At 47.5% G+C, this 27989-nt stretch overlaps 1 protein-coding gene across 1 annotated transcript in view; it reads right to left on the bottom strand.

Annotated features, from left to right (window-relative positions):
• The window catches only part of proca (protein C (inactivator of coagulation factors Va and VIIIa), a), a 105753-nt gene that overhangs the window by 26180 nt on the left and 51584 nt on the right, over positions 1-27989 (bottom strand). The window contains exons 5-6 of the mRNA XM_070883346.1: positions 12956-13069; positions 10675-10815 (exon numbers count right to left, since the gene is read on the bottom strand). Coding sequence (XP_070739447.1) covers positions 10675-10815; positions 12956-13069 — 255 coding nt within the window. The remainder of the gene's footprint in view (positions 1-10674; positions 10816-12955; positions 13070-27989) is intronic.

Here is a 27989-nt window from a genome sequence, read left to right on the forward strand (position 1 = left end):
AAAGAATGACAATTTAATAACCACTACCATTAGGACGCATCTACTTTTGTTTAACGATTGACATTCATTCATGAGCACACTGAATTTTAAAATTCTCATCCTCGTGTTCAAATCCCTCCATGGCCTCGCCCGTCCCTATCTCTGTAACCTCCTTCAACCCATCTACCCTCTCAGAATTCTGCATTCCTCCAACTCTGGCCTCTTGCTCATCCCCCACTTCCTTCACCTCACCCCTCCAATGGCGGCCGTGCCTTCAGCCGTCTAGGCCCTAACCACTGGAATTCCCTCCCTAAACCCCTCTGCCTCTCCAGCTCTCTTTCTGTTATGCGTGTAAACTTTACTAATGTGTAAGACTTGCCACCAGGGGGCGCACTGTTGGAGACCCAAGAGTCACCTGCACACCCCGCGCAAGCAGGTATAAAAGGCAGTATAAAATGCTGCTTTCTCACTCTGGAGTTACATTAAAGAGACCAAGGTCACAACAGTTTGAGCTTACAGTACACAGTCTTGTGGAGTTATTCCGAACATAACAATTGGCAACGAGTAACAGATCACGAACTTTCATACTGCCATTGGTATTCTTGAGAGATTTGTTGAAGGTGATGATTGGGAAGCCTTCGTTGAGCATCTTGACCAGTACTTCATGGCCAACGGGCTGGATACGGAAGAGACCGCGGTCAAGCGCAGGGCTGTTCTCCTCACCATTTATGGGTCCACGATATATGGCCTCATAAAAAATCTGCTAGCACCGACGAAACCAATGGAGAAGACATATGCAGAGTTGTGCACGCTGGTTCGGGAACACCTCAAACCGAAGGAGCGCATCTTAATGGCCAGGTATCGCTTTTACATGCACCATCGCTCCGAGGGCCAGAACCTGGCGAGCTATGTCGCTGACCTAAGACGCTTTGCGGGACCGTGCGTATTTGCTGGATTTTTGGGAGAAATGTTGCGGGACTTTTTCATGCTTGGAATCGGCCACGAGGTAATTCTTCACAAACTGCTGTCTGCCGAGTCCCGAGATCTGAGCAAGGCCATCACGATAGTCCAGGCTTTCATGTCCACGAACAAAAACACTAAACAGATATCTTTGCAGCATCGAAGCTCACCGACAAGTACTGTGCATGGCATGCCTGCAGAGGCCAGACCTAGGATGACTCAGAGTCCGCTGTGGGGCGTGAATGTGAATCCATTAACACCATATTGGCACTGCGGGGGTAAACATCAGGCCCATCAATGTCAATTCAAGCACTACATGTGCAAGGGCTGTGGAACAATGGGGCACCTCCAGCGAATGTGCAAATGTGCTGCGACTCACCACGTGGCAGAGTCGGCAGAAGATGACCAATCCAGCGCGGATCACGCTGAACGAGTAAGAGAAGCAAATCAACACGAGGCTGAAGAGGTAGTGTATGGGGTACACACCTTCACCACCAAAAGCCCTCCGATAATGTTGAAAGTCAAATTAAATGGCATTCCGGTTTCCTTGGAATTGGACACGGGGGCGAGTCATTCAATTATGAGCCAGAAGGCTTTTGAAAAACTGTGGGGCAACAAGGCACAAACACCAAAACCAAGCCCGATTCACACCAAGCTGCGCACTTACACCAAAGAGCTCATACCAGTCATTGACAGTGCGGCAGTGAAGGTATCGTACGATGGAACTGTGCAAGATTTATCATTATGGATTGTACCAGGCGATGGCCCAACGCTGTTCGGCAGAAGCTGGCTAGGAAAGATCCGATGAAACTGGGACGACATCAAAGCACCATCTTTCGTGGATGATGCCTCGTGCGCCCAAGTGCTAAACAAATTCCCGTCGTTATTTAAGCCAGGCATCCCGTTCATCACAAGGCCCGAGTGGTTCCATATATGATGCAAGAGAAAGTCGAGATCGAGCTGGACAGACTTCAACGAGTGGGGATCATATCGCTAGTCGAGTTCAATGAGTGGGCCAACCCAATTGTTCCGGTGTTGAAAAGCGATGAGACGGTCAGAATCTGCGGGGACTACAAGGTAACGATTAACCGAGTCTCGTTACAGGATCAGTACCCACTACCCAAAGCTGATGACCTGTTCGCAACGCTAGTAGGGGGGGAAGTCGTTCACCAAGCTGGATCTAACCTCTGCTTACATGACACACGAACTGGCTGAACCTTCGAAAAAATTGACGTGCATCAACACGTACAAAGGACTGTTCATATACCACAGATGCCCCTTTGGGATTCGCTTGGCTATGGCCATCTTCCAGAGGAACATGGTTCCACGCACCATGGTGTTTCAAGGTGACATCCAGATCACTGGTCACAACACCACTGAACACTTGAACAACCTGGAAGAGGTTCTAAAGCGACTGGACAGAGTGGGGCTCAGGCTGAAACACTCCAAGTGTGTTTTCCTGGCGCCAGAGGTCGAATTTCTAGGGAGAAAGATTGCGGCAGATGGCATCAGACCCATGGACTACAAGACTGAGGCCATCAAGAATGCACCCAGACCACAGAATGTGACGGAGCTGCGTTCGTTCCTGGGACTCCTCAACTATTTTGGTAACTTTCTACCGGGGTCGAGCACTTTGCTGGAACCCTTGCATTTATTGCTACGCAAGGGTGACGACTGGGTTTGGGGTAAATCTCAAGAGACAGCCTTTAACAAGGCCAGAAACCTGCTATGTTCTAACAAGTTACTTGTACTGTATGACCCGTGTAAATGTTTAGTACTAGCTTGTGATGCATCTTCGTGCGGGGTCACTTGTGTTACAGCAAGCCAGTGTGTCAGGCAAACTGCAACCGTTGCATATGCGTCCAGAAGTTTATCTAAGACTGAAAGAGCCTACAGTATGGTTGAGAAAGAAGCATTAGCCTGCGTATACAGGGTTAAGAAAATGCACCAATACCTATTTGGACTCCGGGTCGAGCTTGAAACCGACCCCAAACTGCTCATTTCGCTGTTCTCAGAAAGCAAAGGTATTACACCAACTCTTCGTCCCGCATCCAAAGATGGGCATTAACATTATCTGCGTATGACTATGTAATCTGCCACAGACCAGGCACTGAGAACTGTGCTGATGCCCTCAGTCGGCTATCATTGCCCACCACCGGGGTGGAAATGGCACAACCCGCAGACTTGCTTCTTGTAATGGATGTTTTTGAGAGCAAGGGTTCACCTGTCACGGCTCACCAGATCAGGACTCTCCAGGACCCTGTGCTATCACTAGTAAAAAGCTGTCCTTAATGGGAGCTGGTCGGCTGTTCCTGGGGAAATGCAAGACGAAATTTAGCCGTTTTACCGACGCAAGGATGAAATGTCCATCCATTCGGATTGTCTCCTGGGGGAATAGCGTAGTTTTGCCAAACAAAGGCAGGGAAACGTTTATACACGACCTACACAGTACCCACCCAGGCATAGTCAAGATGAATCTATTGGCAGGTCACACGTTTGGTGGCCCGGCATTGACTCGGAATTGGAGTCATGGGTACACCAATGTAACACTTGCTCACAGTTGAGCAATGCACCAAGGGAGGCCCCACTGAGTCTGTGGTCATGGCTCTCCAAACCGTGGTCCAGGGTCCACGTAGATTTTGCTGGCCCCTTTCTAGGAAAGTTGTTATTAATAGCAGTGGACGCTTACTCTAAATAGATTGAATGTATAATAATGTCATCATGTACGTCCACTGACACCATTGAAAGCCTCCGGGCCATGTTTGCCACCCATGGTTTGCCGACGTCCTTGTTAATGACAATGGACCATGATTCACCAGCTCGGAATTCAACGAGTTCATGACCCGCAATGGCATCAAGCCTGTCAGGTCTGCGCCGTTTAAGTCCGCATCCAATGGTCAAGTGGAACTGGCAGTCCAAACTATCAAGCAGAGCTTGAAATGCGTGAGGGATGGTTCCCTGCAGACCCGGTTATCTCGGATTCTGCTCAGCTACCGGACACAACCCCACTCACTTACTGGTGTTCTCCCTGCAGAATTGTTAATGAAAAGAGCACTCAAAACCAGGCTCTCCTTAGTCCACCCGGATCTCAATGATCATGTAGAAACCCGGCATAACGTGTACCACGATCGCACAGCTGTATCGCGTGACATTGAGTTTAATGACCCTGTGTTTGTTCTTAATTATGGTCATGGTCCCAAATGGGTTGCTGGCACTGTGTTAGCCAAGGAGGGGAATAGAGTGTTTATAGTCAAACTTTTGAATGGACAAACGTGCAGAAAGCATTTGGTTCAGACCAAACTGCGATTCACCGACAACCAAGAACAGTTTGAAGAGGACATTACCATCATTGATCCACTAACACACAACCAACCTGCAATCGACCTCGCGGTCAACCACAAGGATGAACCCACCACGCCTGACAGTCCAATCAGACCAGCCACACCGCAGTGCAGCAATGATCCGACCAACTCACCCATGCCAGGACTTCAACTCAGGCGATCAACCCGGGAACGTAGAGCCCCGGATCGCCTCAACTTGTAAATAACTTATATCTAAGACTTGGTGGGGGGGGGGAGGGGTGGAGAGGGTGTGCGAGAAGAGTGATGTTATGTATATAAACTTTACTAGTGTGTAAGACTTGCCACCAGGGGGCGCACCTGTTGGAGACCCAAGGGTCACCTGCACAACCCGGGCAAGCAGGTATACAAGGCAGTCTACCATGCTGCTTCCTCACTCTGGAGTTACAATAAAGAGACCAAGGTTTGAGACCAAAAGTTTGAGCTTACAGTATACAGTCTTGTGGAGTTATTCTGAACACAACACTTTCCTCCTTTAAGACGCTGCTTAAAAGCTACCTCTTTAATCAAGCTTTTGATCACCTGTCCTTATGGCTCCTTCTTTGGGTTGGTATCAATTTGTGTCTGATTACTCTGTGAGGCACCTTGGGATATTTTACTATGTTAAAGGTGCTATAACAATGCAAGCGGTTTGTGTTGTTATAACCTAGGAACTTTGTATATCTCATGTAAGCCTGGATACACCAGGAGCCCTGGATACCAAATGTTCCCCAAATACCCCAATCACACCAGATATCCCAATAACTCTGAATGCCTCAGGAAAGCTGGATACCCAAGTGACCCCAGATACACCAAATACCCATGGTTGCCCTAGGAAACTCAGTAACCTCAAATAGCCCGCATACTGTAGTAACTCAGGAAACCGAGACACCCAAGCTGTGTGTAAACTGGCTTCCACATTTAACGAAAAGCAACATTTCAAACAGAAAGAATTGTTTGTGAAGAATCTGACATAAAAGGTGCTTATATAACTGCAAGCACCTTCTTGACTTTTTCTTTACCCCTGTAATCTCAGAGACCCCAGTCATTCCGGATGCCTCAATAACCCCAGACACTTTGTTTACCCCAGTAACCCACATACCCAACAAACCACAGATACCCCAATAACTTGGATAACCTAGAGGTCTCAGTAACTGCAAATAACCTATTAACAACAACTTGCATTTATATAGCACCTTTAACATAGTAAAATAACCAAATATGCTTCACAGGAGCGTTATTAAAGACAATTTGACACCGATCCACATAAGGATATATAAGGGTACGGTAGCATAATGGTTGTGTTACCAGACTAGTGATCTGGAGACGTGAGTTCAAATCCAACTGCAGCAACTAAGGGAATTTAAATTCAGTTAATTAAATAAATCTGGAATAAAAAGCTAATATCGTAATGGTGACCATGAAATTACCGGATTGTCATAAAAACCCATCTGATTCACCAATGTCCTTCAGGGAAGAAAATCTGTCCTTCTGGCCCTGGTCTTACCTGGTCTGGCCTATATGTGACTCCAGACCCACAGCAATGTGGTTGACTCTTAACTGCCTCTGAAATGGCCTAGCAAGCCACTCAGTTGTAGCAAATTGATACAAAGAAATATAACAGCACTGCGAGGACCTTCACCACTTTGAGTGCAGCGGTTCAAGAAGGCGGCTCACCACCATCTTCTTGGTGGTAATTAGGGATGCCAGCGACACCCACATCCCATGATGAATTAAAAAAAAAAGGATAGGTGATCCAAAGCTTGGTCAAAGAGTCATATTTTAAGAAGTGTCTTAAAGGAGGAGAGAGAGAAGTTCAGCGAGGAAATTCCAGAGCTTAGGGCCTAGGCAGCTGAAAGCATGGACGCCATTGGTGGAGCGATGAAAATCGGGCATGCGCAAACGGCCAAAGTTGGAAGAGTACAGTGATCTCAGAGGGTAGTAGGGCTAAAGAGATGTTACAGAGATCGGGATATAGGTAACCCCCATATGCAGGAAATGCAGATACCCCAGAAAGCCTGGGTAGCCCAGTGACCCAAGATGCTCCAAGAACCCCAATATCCTAGTAATGCCAGATTTCCTTGGAAACTCAAGTAACCTAGGGTACCACCTCCATTAAAATAGCAAAGGAATCTCATACAAGCATTATTTGTTTGCCTATCACCCACCTGGTTCACTAATGTCCTTTAGGGAAAGAAATCTGATGTCCTTACCTAGTCTGGCCTACATGTGACTCCAGACACAGCAATGTAGTTGACTTTTAACTACCCTCTGAAATGGTCTAGCAAGCCACTCAGTTGTACACAACCATTGCAAAAAACAACAAGAATAAAACCGGACAGAACACTTGGCATCGACACCGGTTTCGGACATGACAACGGCACACCCAGCCCAGTCGACCCTGCAAAGTCCTCCTCATTAACATCTGGGGACATGTGCCAAAATTGGAAGAGCTGTCCCACAGACTAGTCAAGCAACAGCTAGACACAGTCATACTCACACAATCATACCTTTCAGCCAATGTCCCAGATTCCTCCATCACCATCCCTAGGTATGTCCCAGATTCCTCCATCACCATCCCTAGGTATGTCCCAGATTCCTCCATCACCATACCTGGCAGAAGAGACTCGCCAGAGGTGGCGGCACAGTGGTACACAGTTGGAAGGGAGTAGCCCTGGTAGTCCTCAACGTTGACTCCTGACCCCATGATGTCTCATGGCTTCAGGTCAAAAATGGGCAAGGAAACCTCCTGCTGATTACCACCAACCGCTCCTTCCTCAGCTGAAGAATCAGTACTTCTCCATGTTGAACACCAATTGGAAGCAGCACTGAGGGTACAGAATGTACTCTGGGTGGGGGACTGCAATGTCTATCACCAAGAGTGGCTCGGTAGTACCACTACTGACCGAGTTGGCCAAGTCCTGAAGGACACAGCTGCCAAACTAGGATTGCGGCAGGTGGTGACAGAACCAACATGAGGGAAAAAATACTTGATGTTGTCCTCACCAATCTACCTGTTGCAGATGCATCTGTCCATGACAGCATTGGTAGCAGTGACCAGTGAACAGTTCTTGTGGAGACGAAGTCCCATCTTCACGCTGAGGATACCTTCCATCATGTTCTGTGGCACTACCACAGTGCTAAATGGGATAGATTCAGAACAGATCTAGCAGCTCAAAACTGGGCATTCATGAGGCGCTGTGGGCCATCACTAGCAGCAGAATTGTATTCCACCACAATCTATAACCTCATGGCCCTGCATATCCCTCATTCTATCGTTACCATCTAGCCAGAGGACCAACCCTGGTTCAATGAGGAGTGCAGAAGGGCATGCCAGGAACAGTACCAGGCATACCTAAAATTGAGGCACCAACCTGGGGAAGCTGCATCACAGGACTACATGCATGCTAAACAGTGTAAGCATGCTATAGACAGCGGTAAGCCATCCCATAATCAACGGATCAAATCAAAGCACTGCAGTCCTGCCATATCCAGTCATGACAATCCAGTAGACAATTAAACAACTAACGGGAGGAGGAGGCTCCATGAATTGCCTCATCCTCAATGATGACGGAGACCAGCATGCGAGTGCAAAAGACAAGGCTGAAGCTTTGCAACTATCTTCAGCCAGAAGTGCCAAGTGGATGAGCCATATCGGCCTCCTCCTGATGTCCCCACCATCACAGAAGCTAGTCTTCAGCCAATTCGATTTACTCCACGTGATATCATGAAATGGCTGAGTGTACTGGACACAGCAAAGGTTATGGGCCCCGACAATATCCCAGCTGTCGTGCTGAAGATTTATGCTCCAGAACTAGCTGTGTCTCTAGCCAAGCTGTTCCAGTACAGCTACAACACTGGCATCCACCTGACAATGTGGAAAACTGCCCAGATATATCCTGTCCACAAAAATGGAGGGCAAATCCAATTCAGCCAATTACTGCCCCATCAGTCTACTCTCAATCATCAGCAAAGTGACGGAAGGTGTCGTCGACAGTGCTATAAAGCGGCACTTACTCACCAATAATCTGCTCACCGATGCTCAGGTTGAGTTCTGCCAGGACCATTCGGCTTCAGACCTCATTACAGCCTTGGTCCAAACATGGACAAAATAACTGAATTCCAGAGGTGAAGTGAGATTGACTGCCCTTGACATCAAGGCAGCATTTGACTAAGTGTGGCATCAAGCAGCCCTAGTAAAACTGAAGTCAATGGGAATCAGGGGGAAAACTCTCCACTGGCTGGAATCATACCTAGTGCAGAGGAAGATGGTTGTGGTTGTTGGAGGTTAATCATCTCAGCCCCAGATCGCTGCAGGAGTTTCTCAGGGCAGTAATCTAGGCCCAACCATTTTTAGCTGCTTCAACAATAACCTTCCTCCATCAGGTCACAAGCGGGGATGTTGGCTGATGATTGCACAGTGTTCAGTTCCATTCACAACTCCTCAGTTAATGAAGCAGTCCATTCCCGAGTGCAGAAAGACCTGGATGACATTTAGGCTTGGGATGATGAGTGGCGCGAATGTTATTTGCTACTTAAGTGCCAGGCAATGACTATCTCCAACAAGCAAGATTCTAACCACTGCCCCTTGACATTCAATGGCATCACCATCACCGAACCCCCCATCATCAACCTCCTGGGGGTCACCATTGACCAGAAACTTAACTGGACCGGCCACATAAATACTGTGGCTACAAGAGCAGGTCAGAGGCTGGATATTCTGCAACGAGTGACTCACCTCCTGACTCCCCAAAGCCTTTCCACCATCTACAAGGCATAAGTCAGGAGTGTGATGGAATACTCTCCACTTGCCTGGATGAGTACAGTTCCAACAACACTCAAGAAGCTCGACCCCATCGAGGACAAAGCAGCCCGCTTGATTGGCACCCCATCCATCACCTTCAACATTCACTCCCTCCACCACCGGCGCACTATGGCTGCAATGTGTATCATCTACAAGTTGCACTGCAGCAACTCGCCAAGACGTCTTCGGCAGCACCTCCCAAACCTGTGACCTCTATCACCTAGAAGGACAAGGACAGCAGGCACATGGGAACATCATCATCCGCAAATTCCCCTCCAAGTTACACAGCAATGGGACTTGGTAATATATCGCCGTTCCTTCATTGTCGCTGGGTCAAAATCCTAGAACTCCCTCGCTAACAGCACTATGGACCCAAATTTCCCCAGGAATTGCTCGCTTTTTTTTGGAGCAACTTGATTTTTCTGGAGTGCCTTTTTAGTTGCAATTATGCCCATTTAATTTGTGCCAGTGTGAGTGAGTTAGGTTTTTTTTTAGTTTCGTTTTTTTTTCAAAAGGGGGCGTTCCCAGCCACTTACGCCTGTTTTAGCTATTTAAGCGAGTTTGGTCAGCGAATAATTGCTTCAAACTAACTTAGGCCAGCGTATGTTGCCACTTCTGTCTGCACAGAAAAACCTTACCTAGAATTAAGGAATCGGCGCAAATAACTACATTTAAAGCACCACCAAGCACGAAACAAAGCACAAAAAATAATAAGCATTCAATAAAAAATAAAGAACTGAAGTAAATAATTAAATTAACAAATAAAGAACTGAAGTAAATCCTATCTTCAACTAAACTCGGCAATGGCTGGCTGTGCGGGAGTCCCTTCGGCCTGGGATAGGTGCGGCATCTGAATGTGGGTAGGGGGGGGAGGGAGGGAGAAGGCTCAACGCGGCAGGCTGGGGGGGGGGGGGGGTTGGGGACTGGTGAACGCGGCATCTTGGCCGGGGGGGGGGGGGGGGGGGGGGAAGGGAAGAGATCCACAGCAGGCCCAACCCAGCCGGTGCGGGAGCCCCCCCCCACCGATCAAAACTCTTCCCCCCACCAACCTGTCTCTTGTAGCCCTCAGCGCGGGAAGGCAGCGGCCGGCCTGTGTGGCAGGCCACTCGGCCCGGGATAGGGACGGCGAGCGTCGGCCCCTCCCACACAGCCTGCAGCACACACACTCAGATTCTGGGGGCGAGGAGCTACTGCGCATGCACGCTGACTCTAGCGCGCATGTGCAGAGGTCCCAGCACTGTTTTTTGTGCCGGGACCTGGCTCCGCCCCGAATCTAGTTGCCATGCTACGCCACCATGGAGGAGAGGCTGGAGAGCAGCCAAACTCGGCCCAAAGATTTTTGGCGCCCTTGGAGTTCTACAAAAGTGGCGGACCTCTGGTGAGTGTGCCAGAAATCTGTACTGGCCAAATTTGGGCCCTATGGAAGTACCTTCACCGAGAAAGCAGCTCACCACCATCTTCTCAAGGGCAATTAGGGATGGGCAATACATCCCAGGAACGAATAAAAATAATACTAGTGCCACTTCTGAGGCAAGGAGCAGAAGCAAGAGGAATACACTGCACGCGTTTACATTTAGATTGGCAGCTCCTCACCTGATGCATTGCAGGAGTATCCGTTTTCACTTAGTTTGTAGCTACTCGCACACGAGCATTCCCGTCTATTTCTCTCCTGAATTTCTTTGCAAAAATGGGCACAGTAACCGTAATGGTCAGAGCAGTTTGTTGCCACCAGCGCTGAAATCATAAAGTGGTGAAATAAAAGATTTTTTATCAAGTGTTGCCCATGGTGAGTCACAGAATACTCTGTTTTAACTGAAGGGTGTTTATGCCATGTAGGAGATAACAGCAGGGGTGCAGGTTTACAGTGATTGACTAAATCAAATTCAATTTCTATTAAATCCTGCCAATGCCGCCTCCTATATGCAAGTATACATGCATGAAACATGGTTACAGGGTCATATGTGGGCCCAACATTGCTGTATTCAAAAGCAATCTACCCAAGAGAAATTGATTGCCATTTTCATATGAGGGAACGGTCGGGAAAGAATTTTGAGGCCTTCATATTTTGGCAAGACCACCTGTGTCCTCACCAGAAATGTTGCTGGGTCTATGGGGCAATCAGTCGTGCAGATACTGGTGTGGACACAGGTTCATGGCAAGACCAGAATAGCAGCTGGAAGTCCTGCCTTGTCGAACCTCTGATGCTACAACGGCACTGCTGGGATTTCCAGGCTCTGATATTTAGTAGCCCTGGGTAGAGGGGCTGGGGTGTGGGTTCACTGGGATGATTGTGTGCTTGGTAGTACTGGGGAATATGCTTGCCTTTTGCAGAACTGAAAGAGCGAACTTGTGGCTTGGCCTTCAAATATTATTCATAAGTTTAGGACAGTCTCACTCTAGGCCTTGACTGACTGACAATGAGTTTAGGGTAGTTTCACTTTAGACCATCAATGATTGACAATAAGCCGAGGGCAATTTCTCTATCTTCTTTTTAGACAGTCGCCCGGAGTCGAGAATTACTTGCTTCCGCACTAAAATGAGTTCTAAGATGACTGATGAGACCAATGCGGGCCGGATGTTCCAGGTCCCGAAATTCATTTTAAAGGGTGGAAGATGCCTGTGCGTGACTTCTTTTAACGCGGGGTGGCCGTTGCACACCGGCTACCACACGAACTTGACAGAGTATGGTCTTGGTCCAATGGCAAGGGGATCCAAGACGATTGGAGACCAGGCTCTGCTGCATGGGCCTAGCACACACACACACACACACACACACACACACACTCTCCTACTGACCCCCTCTCTCTCTCATGTCCTCTCCCTGGTTTTCAGAGATTGCAATCTCTCTGTAGGAATTTTATAATAATTTTAGAGCAATCTTATTCTAGGTCATCAGTGATTATTAATGTGTTTAGGGCACTTTCATGATAGGTCTTTAATGAGTGACAACGGGGGAATTTTAACACCCCAAGGATGTGTGGGTTAAAAATGTAAAAATCTGAAACCTGACCCCAACACGCCCACCTCCGGTTTTAACAGGCGTGTTGGGGAACAGGCAAATTACCAGCTCACCAGAGACGGGTCCATCATTAAACTATTTTAATGAGGCTGCGTGCTTCAAATTTGACCACAGTTTTACTTTTAATGCCTGCAAGCCCTGGGAAATCTGGCTGCTGAAGGGATCCATCAGGTAAGTGCCTTTACAGCACTGTTTGTGGGCCAGTAGAAGTAACTGCTCCCCAAAGCCCACCAAGCAAAGCTGCTTTCTTCCTCCTGATCTGATCTCACCACCCCCCCCCCTCCCCGATGTTCTTCATGGCCCGTGAACTTCTCTCTGCCTCCCTTTGCCGTCCCCCCCAACCCTTGATCTCTCCCTCCTGCCTCTCTGCTGCCCGGCTGCGGTCTGGTGAAGTAGGCCTTCCCGCCCAACAGCAAGCAATCTCTCAATCTGGTCGGCTGCCGGCCGGGAAACGGCGACAAAAAATGTAATGCGGTCTTGCCATTTAATTCAGCAGGGCCTCCGGGTTTCCCCCGTGCTCCTTCCCCCCCACCTCCACCACCCAGTAAATATTGGGGTCAATCAGACTAGAGTCAACGCATTATAGTGCACGACTGAAAACTGTCAGTTGATAATCATCATCTAAAACAGAACACAGGCTGAAAATGTTGGATAAAGTATTTGTTGCATTGCGGAGCAGGCCCTGGATAGTTAACCAGCTGAATTGGGAGAGCATTTGATGACAGTTCTGTATTGCATTGTTTGATGTTCTCACGGTATAGAATTATCGCCCTTTAATTTTCTGAGCACAAACTCTTGCTGATATCTGAAATTTTGAACAATATCTTTAATTCAAATAAAAAATGTAAACTTTACCATATTGACATTGGCGCCCATCCAATTCTTCCGGACAGTGACAGTAGTAGCCGCCAATCAGATCCTGGCAAGTTCCATTATTGAGACATGGATTACTCTTGCACTGGTCACCATCTAGGACAGATACATTTAATGAAATGCTTAGCTCCCTGACAAATGTGGACTTTCAGTCTGATAAACCTCATTAATCAGTTCATAAATGGGTACATAGGTACTTTCTCACACATAATACGTGGCCGCAGCTATTGGTAGATATACACAACTGATGAAGAGGGATCAATGTTCCCTTAAAATCAGAGACAATAGTGATAATGGCTTGAATTTAATCTGAAAAGCTTTTTGGTTTGTGCTGTAATATACATCAGCAAACATTATATAACTTACACTATCTTTCGGTGTGACTAGATCTTATAGTAAATGCTGTGTGGTAGAACATTTTCAAACTGATATTTCTATAGAGAGGAACTGGGTACCTTTAGGCATTGTGTGGTAGGTGACCAACCTTCTAATATTTCTAGGGCCCCCTCAGGCTGGCTGCTTCAGTTCTTTCACACTGACCTCAGCAGGTACTCGCACTAAAATATTAGGATATAAAGTATCTGATATTTCCCTAATGACCTCTTAAGTTTTATGGGAGCTCTGCAATGAAAAAAGTATTGTCAAGGAGTAATCCATGTGCAATTTATGTTAAGTGTTAGCCTTGGCTCACAGGTAGCAGTCTCAACTCTGAGTCAGAAGTTGTGCACCAAGCCACATTCCAGAGATTTAAACATGTATTCTAGGCTGACACTTCACTGCTCTAAAAGTGAAGGAATGTTGGATATACCTACAGCTTAAGGTACAAGAGATAAATATTAACCAGGACACCGGGGGCAAAATTCCCTGCTCTTCTTTGAAATAGTGCCGTGGGATCATTTACATTCGGCTGAGAGGGCAGATGAGGCCTCGGTTTAACGTTGCATCTGAAAGATGGCCACTTTCAGTGCAGCACTCCCTCAGTATTGCACTAAAGTGTTGTAATGTATTTGCTTCATGGTTCTTTGCTTAAGAATTCATAGCAACACATTGCTATTAAGAACTACTTGGTTTATTAACAAAGGTTTAAAAATCACACTACACATTACTAGTTCATCCACTAGGCTCACAACTGCATACCTCATCATGGATGACCTAGACCCACTGACTGGGGATTTATTGAGTCTTGTGAGCATCACGTGACTGGCTAAGGCACTCACAATGCAACAGCTCTACAAACCTGTGAGCATCTCACACGTGCATACATTACAAGTGTCAACCTAGATTTTGTGTTCTGGTCCCCAGAGTGAGACTTGAACCCATAACTTTCTGTCTCGGAGGGAAGAGTGCTACCACTGACCCTGCTTGGGTGGAGGGAGGTAGCTCGTTCCAACCTGATGCCCCGATGATGGACATTTGGAACTGAGTGATCCGTCTGTGCTAGAATCTGTAATTTGAAACCTGAATCATGTAGGTCTACAATAGTCTATGGGTTCTGTTGATGACTGACCAGTCAGCCTGTCTCACTAATGGGATCTCGAGGGGTAAACCTTGCCACTGAGCGACGGGACTATTTCCACTCAGCTCCACAAAACTCTACAAGACAATGTCACAAAGGTTAGGATGGTTGTAGCTGGACAAACAATAAGAAGCTTTCCACTTCCTGTAGACTGTGCAGTTTTATCTGGTTGAACTCCAGCCGTATCCATATTTGAGAGTCTCTAAACTGTAGCTGATGCAGCCTGTGCTTAAGCTGTAAGGAGTAAGTGGATGTGCTCTGATAAGGATAGCGTGTGTACTAGAAATAGTGGATAGCGTGTGTACTAGAAATAGTGGATGCATTGGTGATCATTTTCCAACAGTCTATTGACTCTGGATCAGTTCCCATGGACTGGAGGGTAGCTAATGTAACACCACTTTTTAAAAAAAGGAGGGAGAGAGAAAATGGGTAATTATAGACCGGTTAGCCTGACATCAGTAATGGGGAAAATGTTGGAATCAATCATTAAGGATGAAATAGCAGTGCATTTGGAAAGCAATGACAGGATCAGTCGAAGTCAGCATGGATTTATGAAAGGGAAATCATGCTTGACGAATCTTCTGGAATTTTTTGAGGATGTAACTAGCAGAGTGGACAAGGGAGAACCAGTGGATGTGGTGTATTTGGACTTTCAAAAGACTTTTGACAAGGTCCCACACTAGAGATTGGTGTGCAAAATCAAACCACATGGTATTGGGGGTAATGTTCTGACGTGGATAGAGAACTGGTTGGCAGAAAGGAAGCAGAAAGTCGGGATAAACGGGTCCTTTTCAGAATGACAGGCAGTGACTAGTGGAGTGCCGCAGGGCTCAATGCTGAGACCCCAGCTCTTTCCATTATACATCAACGATTTAGATGAAGGAATTGAGTGTAATATCTCCAAGTTTGTGGATGACACTAAACTGGGTGGCGGTGTGAGCTGTGAGGAGGATGCTAAGAGGCTGCAGGGTGACTTGGACAGGTTAGATGAGTGGGCAAATGCATAGCAGATGCAGTATAATGTGGATAAATGTGAGGTTATCCATTTTGGGGCAAAAACACGAAGGCAGAATATTATCTGAATGGCGGCAGATTAGGAAAAGGGGAGGTGCAACGAGACCTGGGTGTCATGGTTCATCAGTCATTGAAAGTTGGCATGCAGGTACAGCAGGCGGTAAAGAAGGCAAATTGTATGTTGGCCTTCATAGCTAGGGAATTTGAGTATAGGAGCAGGAAGGTCTTACTGCAGTTGTACAGGGCCTTAGTGAGGCCTCACCTGAAATATTGTGTTCAGTTTTGGTTTCCTAATCTGAGGAAGGGCGTTCTTGCTATTGAGGGAGTGCAGCGAAGGTTCACCAGACTGATTCCAGGGATGGCTGTAATGTCATATGAGGAGAGACTGGATCAACTGGGCCTTTATTCACTGGAGCTTCGAAGGATGAGAGGGGATCTCATAGAAACTTATAAGATTCTGACGGGACTGGACAGGTTAGATGCGGGAAGAATGTTCCCGATGTTGGGGAAGTCCAGAACCAGGGGACATAGTCTTAGGATAAGGGGTAGGCCATTTAGATGAGGAGAAACTTCTTCACTCAGAGGGTTGTTAACCTGTGGAATTCCCTTCCACAGTGAGTTGTTGATGCCAGTTCATTGGATATATTCAAGAGTTAGATATGGCCCTTACAGCTAGGGGGATCAAGGGATATGGAGAGAAAGCAGGAAAGGGGTACTGAGGGAATGATCAGCCATGATCTTATTGAATGGCGGTGCAGGCTCGAAGGGCCGAATGGCCTACTCCTGCACTTATTTTCTATGTTTCTATATTTGCTCCATATCAAGCAAATGGAAATTCTACATGTGTAGGTTGGTTCAGATACTTAAACATGATGATGGGTTTCCATGTGTGTCAAACACACGGCTGACTTAAAAAAAAGGTATTAACCCCATCCTTTCAGTTCCATGAACTGATTACTTCCTCTAAGCCTTACTACCATTCCCTTTCATTCCAGGGTACTACTAAAATAAGAACAGAAACAACTCTGATCCTCATTGCAATGCACTGTCCTTCAAACTGATTCTCAGACCTCATAGAACGCAGCACAGAAAAATTGGAAAACAAGATATTGCATCGCAAACCTTTGATTAAAAGGAATGGTTTTTGAGAGGGAACATTTATTCTCCTCAGGAGTATCCTAATACCCCTGAGTGAACATGGATAATGTCATCCTACTGAAAACCCAACATTAATTCCATAAATTGTTTTAGAATTTCATCTCTTAAGACATGTGTTCGTGCCTTCCTCCTCCTCCTCTCCTTTCAGAAAGAATCACTAATTTCACTGAGCATTTTCTTTTTTTAAGAAACAAAGTGAGGGGCCAAGAACCACATTGTCAGACATCACAAAGATTAAAAAAAAAGAGCAGGCAGAAGAGATAAATCTGGAAGCAGAGATTAGGTTGGTTTTAAAAACCTGCAGATTATTTGAAGAAGGTAAACTGATGGAGGTGAGGGCTTTCCCAGTTTTGAGATCCTGGGAAAGACTTGAGTCAGAGTGGCGTGATGAGACGTTTGAACAGGAAGGATTATGAACATATAGGATAATGTATTTGTAACGTAGAAGGAACAGAGAGGAAGTTTCAGATATAGAGAAACAAATAAAGGTTGAAGTGTAGAGAGGAAGACTAGAGCTGATGGAATGATTGACAACAAGCTTTCTTCAGGTCTTAAGCTGAGCTTGTCTTCATGGAGGTAAGAAATATTGAGGGGAAAAAAAATATTTGGCACAAAAGAGGAAATTGAGCTTCTCGGGAGCAGCTTTAATGATGGAGCAGAAATGGGAACTGTACTTGAGATCAGTGGAAATAGTGAGGCCAACAGTATCACTGGATGAAGGACTAATAGTGTCACCATGTATGTGGTGGTTGACCTTTCGAGCCAGAAGTCTAGAGTTTACGACTGCTCTTACTATAACTTATGTGCGAGCCCATTCATTTTAAACAGGCTAACACTGGAACGACAACAGAACCCAAAATTGATGACAAGATTAAAGGGTTGAACCACCAACTGTTGCATATGTGGAGCAATGATTAGGTAGCTATTATCATATCAGCTAAATCAGGAAGGCAAGAGAACTTTTTCATGCAAACCCCACCAAAAGGATACCTACCTATGGACAAAGATCAGCTTGACAGTCAAATATACACCACACTTTTACCAACTTATAACATGAGTCCAAGTTAAATAATAGGGCATTAGCGACCAAGGTGACACCAGGGAAAATTTTTTTAAAAGTTATAGCGAAAGTTACTGGGTTAGAAATTGCTTAGCGCTCCCCAATATCGCTCCCCAAGAGGCCGGCTGAGGTGACGTCTCTTGCAGCTGCTGTTGTTGACCGGCGATACTGCAAGAGGCGGAAGCGAATATTACATACGGGGCACTACGTACCAGATGACATCACGATCAACAGGACCCAAGACAGCAAAGCAGTAAGTGTTAGCGCCAGCCCAAAACTGTCAGGGATTTGCGTGGGCGTCGGTGATTTTGCCGTGCCCTGTCAGCAACCCCTTAGCACCCCGTTACCGCCCCCCTCAGGTGCTAACGCAAACCAGCCCAATTTCTCTCCCACTCTATCTAAATGCACGAACAAACAAAATAGTTGAATTAATAGCACAGATCTAAATAAATTCCTTTGATCTGATAGCAATGACGGAGTCGTGGTCGCAGAGTGACCAAGTTTGGCAAGTAAATATTCCAATATACTTGACTTTTAGAAGAGATAGGCAAAATGGAAAAGGAGGAGGTGGTAGCCTTGATAATAAAGGATGGGATAAAGGTAGTGGAGAGAAAAGTTCTTGCCTCGGAAAATCAAGATGTGGAAGCAGTTTGGGTGGAGCTAAGAAAAAACAAGGGACAGAAAACAGTGATGGGAGTAGTTTATCGGCCCCCTAACAGTAGTTGTTATGTTAGGCAATGTATAAATCAGGAAATTAGAGGTGCATGCAACAGGGGAATTTAATTTTCATGTAGACTGGGCAAACATAGAAAATAGGTGCAGGAGTAGGCCATTCGGCCTTTCGAGCCTGCACCGCCATTCAATAAGATCATGGTTGATCATTCCCTCAGTACCACTTTCCTGCTTTCTCTCCATACCCCTTGATCCCCTTAGCCGTAAGGGCCATATCAAACTCCCTCTTGAATATATCCAATGAACTGGCATCAACAACTCTCTGCAGCAGGGAATTCCATAGGTTAACAACTCTGAGTGAAGAAGTTTCTCCTCATCTCAGTCCTAAATGGCCTACCCCTTATCCTAAGACTATGTCCCCTGGTTCTGGATTTCCCCAACATCAGGAACATTCTTCCTGCATCTAACCTCTCCAGTCCCGTCAGAATCTTAAACGTTTCTAGGAGATCCCCTCTCATCTTTCCAAACTCCAGTGAATAAAGGCCCAGTTGATCCAGTCTCTCCTCATATGACAGTCCAGCCATCCCTGGAATCAGTCTGGTGAACCTTTGCTGCACTCCCTCAATAGCAAGAATGTCCTTCCTCAGATTAGGAGACCAAAACTGTACGCAATATTCCAGGTGAGGCCTCACAAGGCCCTGTACAACTGCAGTAAGACCTCCCTGCTCCTATACTCAAATCCCCTAGCTATGAAGGCCAACATACCATTTGCCTTCTTCACCGCCTGCTGTACCTGCATGCCTACTTTCAGTGACTGATGAACCATGACACCCAGGTCTCGTTGCACCTCCCTTTTTCCTAATCTGCCGCCATCCAGATAATATTCTGCCTTCGTGTTTCTGCCCCCAAAATGGATAACCTCACATTTATCCACATTATACTGCATCTGCCATGCATTTGCCCACTCATCTAACCTGTCCAAGTCACCCTGCAGCCTCTTAGCGTCCTCCTCACAGCTCAAACCGTCACCCAGTTTAGTGTCATCCACAAACTTGGAGATATTACACTCAATTCCTTCATCTAAATCGTAAATGTATATTGTAAAGAGCTGGGGTCCCAGCACTGAGCTCTGCGGCACTCCACTAGTCACTGCCTGTCATTCTGAAAAGGACCCATTTATCCCGACTCTCTGCTTCCTGTCTGCCAACCAGTTCTCTATCCATGTCAGTTGATTGCCCCTAATACCATGCGCTTTGATTTTGCACACCAATCTCTTGTGCGGGACCTTGTCAAAAGCCTTTTGAAAGTCCAAATACACCACATCCACTGGTTCTCTCTTGTCCACTCTGCTAGTTACATCCTCAAAAAATTCCAGAAGATTCGTCAAGCATGATTTCCCTTTCATAAATCCATGCTGACTTGGTCCGATACTGTCACTGCTTTCCAAATGCGCTGCTATTTCATCCTTAATGATTGATTCCAACATTTACCCCACTACTGATGTCAGGCTAACCCGTCTATAATTACCCATTTTCTCTCTCCCTCCTTTCTTAAAAAGTGGCGTTACATTAGCTACCCTCCAGTCCATAGGAACTGATCCAGAGTCGATTGACTGTTAACATAGAAAATAGGTGCAGGAGTAGGCCATTCGGCTCTTCGAGCCTGCACCGCCACTCAATAAGATCATGGCTGATCATTCCCTCAGTACCCTTTTCCTGCTTTCTCTGCGTACCCCTTGATCTCCTCAGCCGGAAGGGTCATATCGAACTCCCTCTTGAATATATCCAATGAACTGGCATCAACAACTCTCTGCGGCAGGGAATTCCATAAGTTAACGACTATTGGAAAATGATTACCAATGCATCCACTATTTCTCGGGCCACTTCCTTAAATACTCTGGGATGCAGACTATCAGGCCCCGGGGATTTATCGGCCTTCAATCCCATCAATTTCCCTAACACAATTTCCCGCCTAATAAGGATATCCTTCAGTTCCTCCTTCTCACTAGACCTACTGTCTCCGAGTACAATTGGAAGGATATTTGTGTCTTCCTTTGTGAAGACAGAACCAAAGTATTTGTTCAATTGGTCTGCCATTTCTTTATTCCCCATTATAAATTCACCTGAATCCGACTGCAAGGGACCTACTGTATTGTCCTTACACACTACCATAAATTCACACGAGGCACATTCTGCAGACAAGGTCACACTGTGACCCGAACCTTTATTTACAGGACCAAGAAGTGCAGACCCTGCGTGGGACCTCCCTTTATAAACCTGGATGACCAGGTGAGGAGTGTCTCCCACAAGTTCACCCCTGTGGTCAAGGTGTGCATTTCATAGGTGTATACAGTATGCAGTGTTGTTACATGAAGGTTACAGTTACAGGAAGGTTACATACATGACATCACCTCCCCCACCCCTCGTCTTATGGGGCCAAAGATTAAGTCTTTCAGGCGGTTGACGGTCTCTCGTGGAGCGCCGCAGTTGGAGCTCTGTATGTTGAGCCTTGGCATGCGTCTCTATCACCTGTGGTGATTCCGGATTGTCCGGGCTGGCCGCAGGGACTGTATGCTGCTAAAAGTTCTTGTTGCTCGTTCACTGGCGGTGGTGTGGGCAGCATCTCATGATCTTCCTCAGGTTTCTCAGTGTCCATGCTGAACCTTTTTTTACTTGGTCCGGATGCTTGCGGCATGTCTGTCCATTTTTAAGTCTGACCACTATGACCCTGTTCTCCTCTTTGCCAATTACAGTATCCTCAAGCCACTTGGGCCCCAAAGCGTGATTAAGAACAAATACAGGGTCATCGATTTCGATACATCTCCCCTTTGAGTTGCGGTCATGGCACTCACTTTGGGACTGGCGCTTGCCCTCAACCATGTCTGACAGGACTGGATGAATGAGGGACAGCCGAGTTTTACGTGTACGTTTCGTGAGTAGTTCCGCGGGCGGGACTCCCGTGAGCGAATGTGGTCGCGACCTATAGGCCATCAGGAGGCGCGATAGGCGGCATTGAAAGGAGGGTCCTTGAATCCGGAGCATGCCTTGTTTTATGATTTGGACTGCACGTTCCGTCTGGCCATTGGAAGCCGGCTTGAACAGTGCTGTCCTGACATGTTTGATGCCATTACCCGACATGAACTCCCGGAATTCATAGTTAGTGAAACACGGGCCATTGTCACTGACTAGGATGTCCGGCAAGCCGTGGGTCACAAAGACCGCACGCAGACTCTCCACTGTGGTGGATGTCATGCACGAATTCAATATGATGCACTCAATCCATTTCGAGTACGCATCAACAACAATGAGAAACATTTTTCCCATGAACGGGCCCGCGTAGTCTACATGAATGCGTGATCATGGCCTGGTGGGCCAGGGCCACGGGCTGAGCGGGGCCTCCCTGGGGGCATTGCCCAGCTGGGCACACGTTGTGCACCTGCGAACACAGTGTTCCAGATCTGAGTCAATTCCCGGCCACCATAGATGTGACCGGGCAATGGCCTTCATTAGCACGATGCCTGGGTGCTCGCTGTGGAGTTCCCTGATGAATGCTTCCCTTCCCTTCTGGGGCATGACTACCCGGCTGCCCCATAGTAGGCAGTCGGCTTGGATGGAGAGCTCATCCATCCGTCTGTGAAACGGTCTGACCTCGGGGCATGCTCCGTGTGCGGGCGACCAATCCCCAGTCAAGACACATTTCTTAATCAAGGATAGGAGGGGATCTCTGTTGGTCCAGATTTTGATCTGGCGGGCTGTGATGGGGGAGACTGCGCTGTCAAAGGCTTCAATGGCCATGACCATCTCAGCGCTTTGCTCTGCTGCCCCCTCAGTGGTGGCCAGTGGAAGCCTGCTGAGTGCGTCAGCGCAATTTTCGGTGCCTGGCCGGTGGCGTATGGTGTAGTCATATGCAGCCAGCGTGAGAGCCCATCGCTGTATGCGAGCTGACGCATTGGCATTGACAGCATTGCTGTCTGACAACAGGGATGTTAACGGCTTGTGGTCCGTTTCTAACTCGAACCTTCTGCCAAAAAGGTACTGATGCATCTTTTTCACCCCGTAGACACATGGGAGTGCTTCCTTTTCAACCATCCCATATCCCCTTTCTGCTTGGGAGAGCGACCTGGAGGCATAAGCCACAGGTTGGAGTTGGCCCTCATCATTACTCTGCTGCGACACGCATCCAACCCCATAGGATGATGCATCACATGTCAACAGGGGTTGTACAGGGTCAACAACTTATTAGAACAAAGCAGGTTCCGCGCCCGATTGAAAGCCCGTTCCTGACAATCCCTCCAAAACCAATCGCAACCCTTACGCAGGAGCACACGTAGCGGCTCCAACAATGTGCTTAACTTCGGCAGAAAGTTCCCAAAATAGTTCAAGAGTCCCAGAAATGAACGCAACTCCGATGTGTTGCCGGGCCTGGGCGCACGACAAATCGCCTCCGTTTTGGATTCGGTAGGCCGAATCCCGTCTGCAGCAACCCTCCTGCCCAAAAACTCAACCTCTGGGGCCAAAAACACACACTTGGACTTCTTTAGTCGAGGGCCTACCCGGTCCAGTCGGCGTAGCACCTTCTCCAGGTTGTGGAGGTGTTCCTCGGTGTCTCGACCCATGATAAGGATGTCGTCCTGAAATACGATTGTTCCAGGGATGAATTTGACCAGGCTTTCCATGTTCCTTTGAAAGATAGCAGCCGCTGATCGAATGCCAAACGGACACCTGTTGTAGACAAACAGCCCCTTGTGCGTGGTGATGGTGGTCAGTAGCTTGGATTCTTCGGCCAGTTCCTGGGTCATGTAGGCTGAAGTGACGTCCAACTTGGTGAACAGCTTGCTGCCTGCCAGCGTGGCAAAAAGATCCTCCGCTCTCGTAAGCGGGTATTGGTCTTGTAGTGACACTCGGTTGATAGTGGCCTTGTAGTCGCCACAGATCCTGACCGAGCCATCCGTTTTTAGGACAGGGACGATGGGGCTTGCCCAGTCGCTGAATTCAACGGGCGAAATTATGCCCTCTCTTAGCAACTCACTCTCAATTTTCTCCCGCATCACATACGGCACAGCTCTGGCTTTGTGGTGCACTGGTCTGGCGTCCGGGGTGATGTGTATCACTACTTTGGTACCTTTGAAAGTCCCGACACCAGGTTGAAATAGTGACTCAAATTTCTGTCGGACCTGTGAGCATGAACTTCGCTCCACAGATGAAATGGCGTGCACATCCCCCCATTTCCAGTTCATCTCAGCTAGCCAGCTCCTCCCCAAAAGCGCGGGACCATTTTCCGGGACAATCCAGAATGGCAGCCGGTTCTCTGATCAATTATGTGTGACCACCAACATTGCACTGCCTAGCACTGGGATGATCGCTTTGCTGTACGTCCATAATTGCGTGTCAATGCATTCTAGTTTGGGTCTGCTAGCTCTGAATGGCCACAGTTTCTTGAATTGTTGGACACTCATAAGTGATTGGCTGGCCCCCGTGTCCAGCTCCATGCATACAGGGATGCCGTTTAATAGGACTTTCATCATCATAGGTGGCGCTTTGGTATATGAGCTGTGGATGTTTGCCACATGAACCCGCTGAACTTCAGCGTCCATTGCTTTGTCCCAAGCATCAACCTGCCTTGCAGACCCCTCTTGTGGTTCATCTGCCTCGTAAATTAGCCTCGCTGCAGGCTTCCTGCACATTCTGGCTAAATATCCACTGAAGTTACAATTTCTATAGATAAATTGTTGAAACCTACAGGTTTTTGCAGCATGTCTGCCCCCGCACCTGCAGCATGAGCTGAGATTGTTGTGAACAAAAGAGCTGTTATCAGGCATTCCTCTCTGATTGTCTCTTTGATTACTCTTGAGCACTCTGTTAGTGGGTGTCAATGGCCCCATCCCAGGACGTATTGTCCACTGTGATGGTGTAAATGTCCATTCAACCTGCCATTGTCTCTGTTGAGGACCCACTCTAGAGTCTGTTGCTGCCTGGGTGGTGTCGAATTGCCCTTACCTGCCTGCGGGGTTCTGAGTCGTGTTTACAATGTTAACTCCCTGATCCATTGCCACGTTGGAAGCAGAGTTGTGCGCGTGTATTATCTTCATTTCCTCCTCCCCCGCCATGAAGGTCTGAGCCATCAATGCCACCGCTTCCAAGGTCAAGTCCTTCGTTTCAATTAGCTTTCTGAAAATCTCGGCATGGCCAACGCCCTCAATGAAGAAATCCCTTAACATCTCCCCACTGCAGGCGTCTGTGAACTTACAGAGGCTGGCCAAGCGCCGAAGGTCCGCAACGAAGTCCGGTATGCTCTGTCCTTCCCGACGTCGGTGTGTATAGAATCGGTGTCGGGCATGTGTATACTGCTCGCCGGTTTGAGGTGCTCACCGATCAGTTTGCTGAGCTCTTCAAAAGTTTTGTCCGCCGGCTTCTCTGGTGCGAGCAGGTCTTTCATCAGCGCGTACGTCATAGGTCCACAGCTGGTCAGTAGATGCGCCCTTCGCTTGTCAGCCGTTGCATCTCCCAGCCAGTCCTGCATGACAAAGCTCTGCTGGAGCCTCTCACCAAATCGTCCCAGTCCTCACCCACACAGTACTCTTCCTCTGTGCTACCGGTGGCCATTCTCGTGAGTTGTTGATTCCCGTTTCTCGTTGCCAAATGTAGTGTCCTTACACACTACCATAAATTCACATGAGGCACATTCTGCAGACAAGGTCACACTGTGACCCGAACCTTTATTTACAGGACCAAGAAGTGCAGACCCTGCGTGGGACATCCCTTTATATACCTGGATGACCAGGTGAGGAGCGTCTCCCACAAGTTCACCCCCTGTGGTCAAGGTGTGCATTTCATAGGTGTATACAGTATGCAGTGTTGTTACATGAAGGTTACAGTTACATGAAGGTTACACACATGATATCTATGTTTGTCTTCACTAATCTTTTTCTCTTCACATATTAATAGAAGCTTTTGCAGTCAGTTTTTATGTTCCCTGCAAGCTTCCTCTCGTGCTCTATTTCCCCCCTCTTAATTAAACTCTTAGTTTTCCTCTGTTGAATTCTAAATTTCTCCCAGTCCTCAGGTTTGTTGCTTTTTGTAGACAAATTATATGCCTCTTCCTTGGCTTTAATACTATCCTTAATTTCCCTTGTTAGCCGTGGTTGGGCCACCTTCCCCGTTTTATTTTTACTCCAGACAGGCATGTACAATTGCTGAAGTTCATCATTGTGATCTTTAAATGTTTGCCATTGCTTATCCACCGTCAACCCTTTAAGTATCCTTTGCCGGTCTACTCTAGCCAATTCACGCCTCATACCATCAAAGTTACCTTTCCTTAAGTTCAGGACCCTAGTTTCAGAATTAACTGTGTCACTCCCCATCTTCATAAAGAATTCTACCATATTATGGTCACTCTTCCCCAAGAGGCCTCGCACAACAAGATTGCTAATTAGTCCCTTCTCATTACACATCACCCAGTCTAGGATGGCCAGCTCTCTAGTTGGTTCCTCGACATATTGGGTCTAGAAAACCATCCCTAATACATTCCAGGAAATCCTCCTCCACCGCATTGCTACCAGTTTGGTTAGCCCAATGAATATCTAGATTAAAGTCTCCCATGATAACTGCTGTACCTTTATTGCACACATCCCTTATTTCTTGTTTGATGCTGTCCCCAACCTCACGACTACTGTTGGTGGTCTGTACACAACTCCCACTAGCGTTTTCTGCCCTTTGGAATTCCGCAGCTCCACCCATACCGATTCCACATCATCCAGGCTTATGTCCCTCCTTACTATTGCATTAGTTTCCTCTTTAACCAGCAATGCCACCCCACCTCCTTTTCCTTTCTGTCTATCCTTCCTAAATGTTGAATACCCCTGGATGTTGCGTTCCCAGCCTTGGTCCCCCTGGAGCCATGTCTCCATGATGCCAATGACATCATACCTGTTAGCTGCTATCTGCGCAGTTAATTTGTCCACCTTATTCCGAATACTCCTCGCAGTGAGGCACAGAGCCTTCAGGCTTGTCTTTCTAACACACTTTACCCCTTTAGAATTTTGGTGTAATGTGGCACTTTTTGTTTTTTGCCTTGGGTTTCTCTGCCCTCCATTTTTACTATTCTCCTTTCTATCTTTTGCTTCTGACTCCATTTTATTTCCCTCTGTTTCCCTGCATAGGTTCCCATCCCCCTGCCATATTAGTTTAACTCCTCCTCAACAGCACGAGCAAACACTCCCCCTTGGACAATGGTTCCGGTCGTGCCCAGGTGCAGACTGTCTTTTTGTACTAGTCCCACCTTCCCCAGAACCGGTTCCAATGTCCCAGGAATTTGAATCCCTCCCTTCTGCACCACTGATCAAGCCATGTATTCATCTGAGCTATCCTGCGATTCCTACTCTGACTAGCACGTGGCACTGGTAGCAATCCTGAGATTACTACTTTTGAGGTCCTACATTTTAATTTAACTCCTAGCTCCCTAAATTCATCTTGCAGGACCTCATCCCGTTTTTTTACCTATATCGTTGGTACCTATATGTACCACGACAACTGGCTGTTCACCCTCCCTTTTCAAAATGTCCTGCACCCGCTCCGAGACATCCTTGAACCTTGCACCAGGGAGGCAATATACCATCCTGGAGTCTCGGTTGCGGCCGCAGAAACGCCTATCTATTCCCCTTACAATTGAATCCCCTATCACTATCGCTCTCCCACTCTTTTTCCTGCCCTCCTGTGCAGCAGAGCCAGCCACGGTGCCGTGAACTTGGCTGCTGCTGCTCTCCCCTGATGAGTCATTCCCATCAACAGTACTCAAAGCGGTGTATCTGTTTTGCAAGGGGATGACCGCAGGGGACCCCTGCACTACCTTCCTTGCACTGCTCTTCCTGTTGGTCTTCCATTCCCTATCTGGCTGTGGACCCTTTACCTGCGGTAAGACCAACTCAGCAAACGTGTTATTCACGTCATTCTCAGCATCGTGCATGCTCCAGAGTGAATCCATCCGCAGCTCCAGTTCCGCAATGCGGTCCATCAGGAGCTGGAGGCGGATACACTTCCTGCACACTTAGTCGTCAGGGACACCGGAAGCGTCCCTGACTTCTCACATAGAACAGGAGGAGCATAGCACGTGTCCGAGCTCTCCTGCCATGACTTAGCCCCTAGATAAACTTCAATTGGCAACAACAATGCTAAAGGTTACTTACTAATAAAGAAAAAAGAAAAGAAAAGCTACTTACCAATCACCAGCCAATCACTTACCCCGTTGGCTGTGACATCATCTTTCGATTTCTTTCTACTTCTACTTTGCCTTCTCTCGCTGCTGCAGCTGCACCAGAAGGCCTTTATAGGCCTTGCGACATCCCCGGACTGACCGAGCTCCTCCGACTGCTGCCTCACCGAGGCGCTGGGCTTTTATAGGCCTTTCGACGTCCCTGGACTGCCCGAGCTCCTCCCACTGCTGCCTCACCGACGCGCTGGGCCTTTATAGGCCTCTCGACATCCCTGGACTGCCCGAGCTCCTCCGACTGCCACCTCACCGACGCGCTGGGCCTTAATAGGCCTCTCGACGTCCCCGGACTGCCCGAGCTCCTCCAATTTGCAGTAATAGTGTGGCGGACG

The sequence above is a fragment of the Pristiophorus japonicus genome, chromosome 6 (assembly GCF_044704955.1).
Source record: "Pristiophorus japonicus isolate sPriJap1 chromosome 6, sPriJap1.hap1, whole genome shotgun sequence".
NCBI classification, from domain to species: domain Eukaryota; kingdom Metazoa; phylum Chordata; class Chondrichthyes; family Pristiophoridae; genus Pristiophorus; species Pristiophorus japonicus.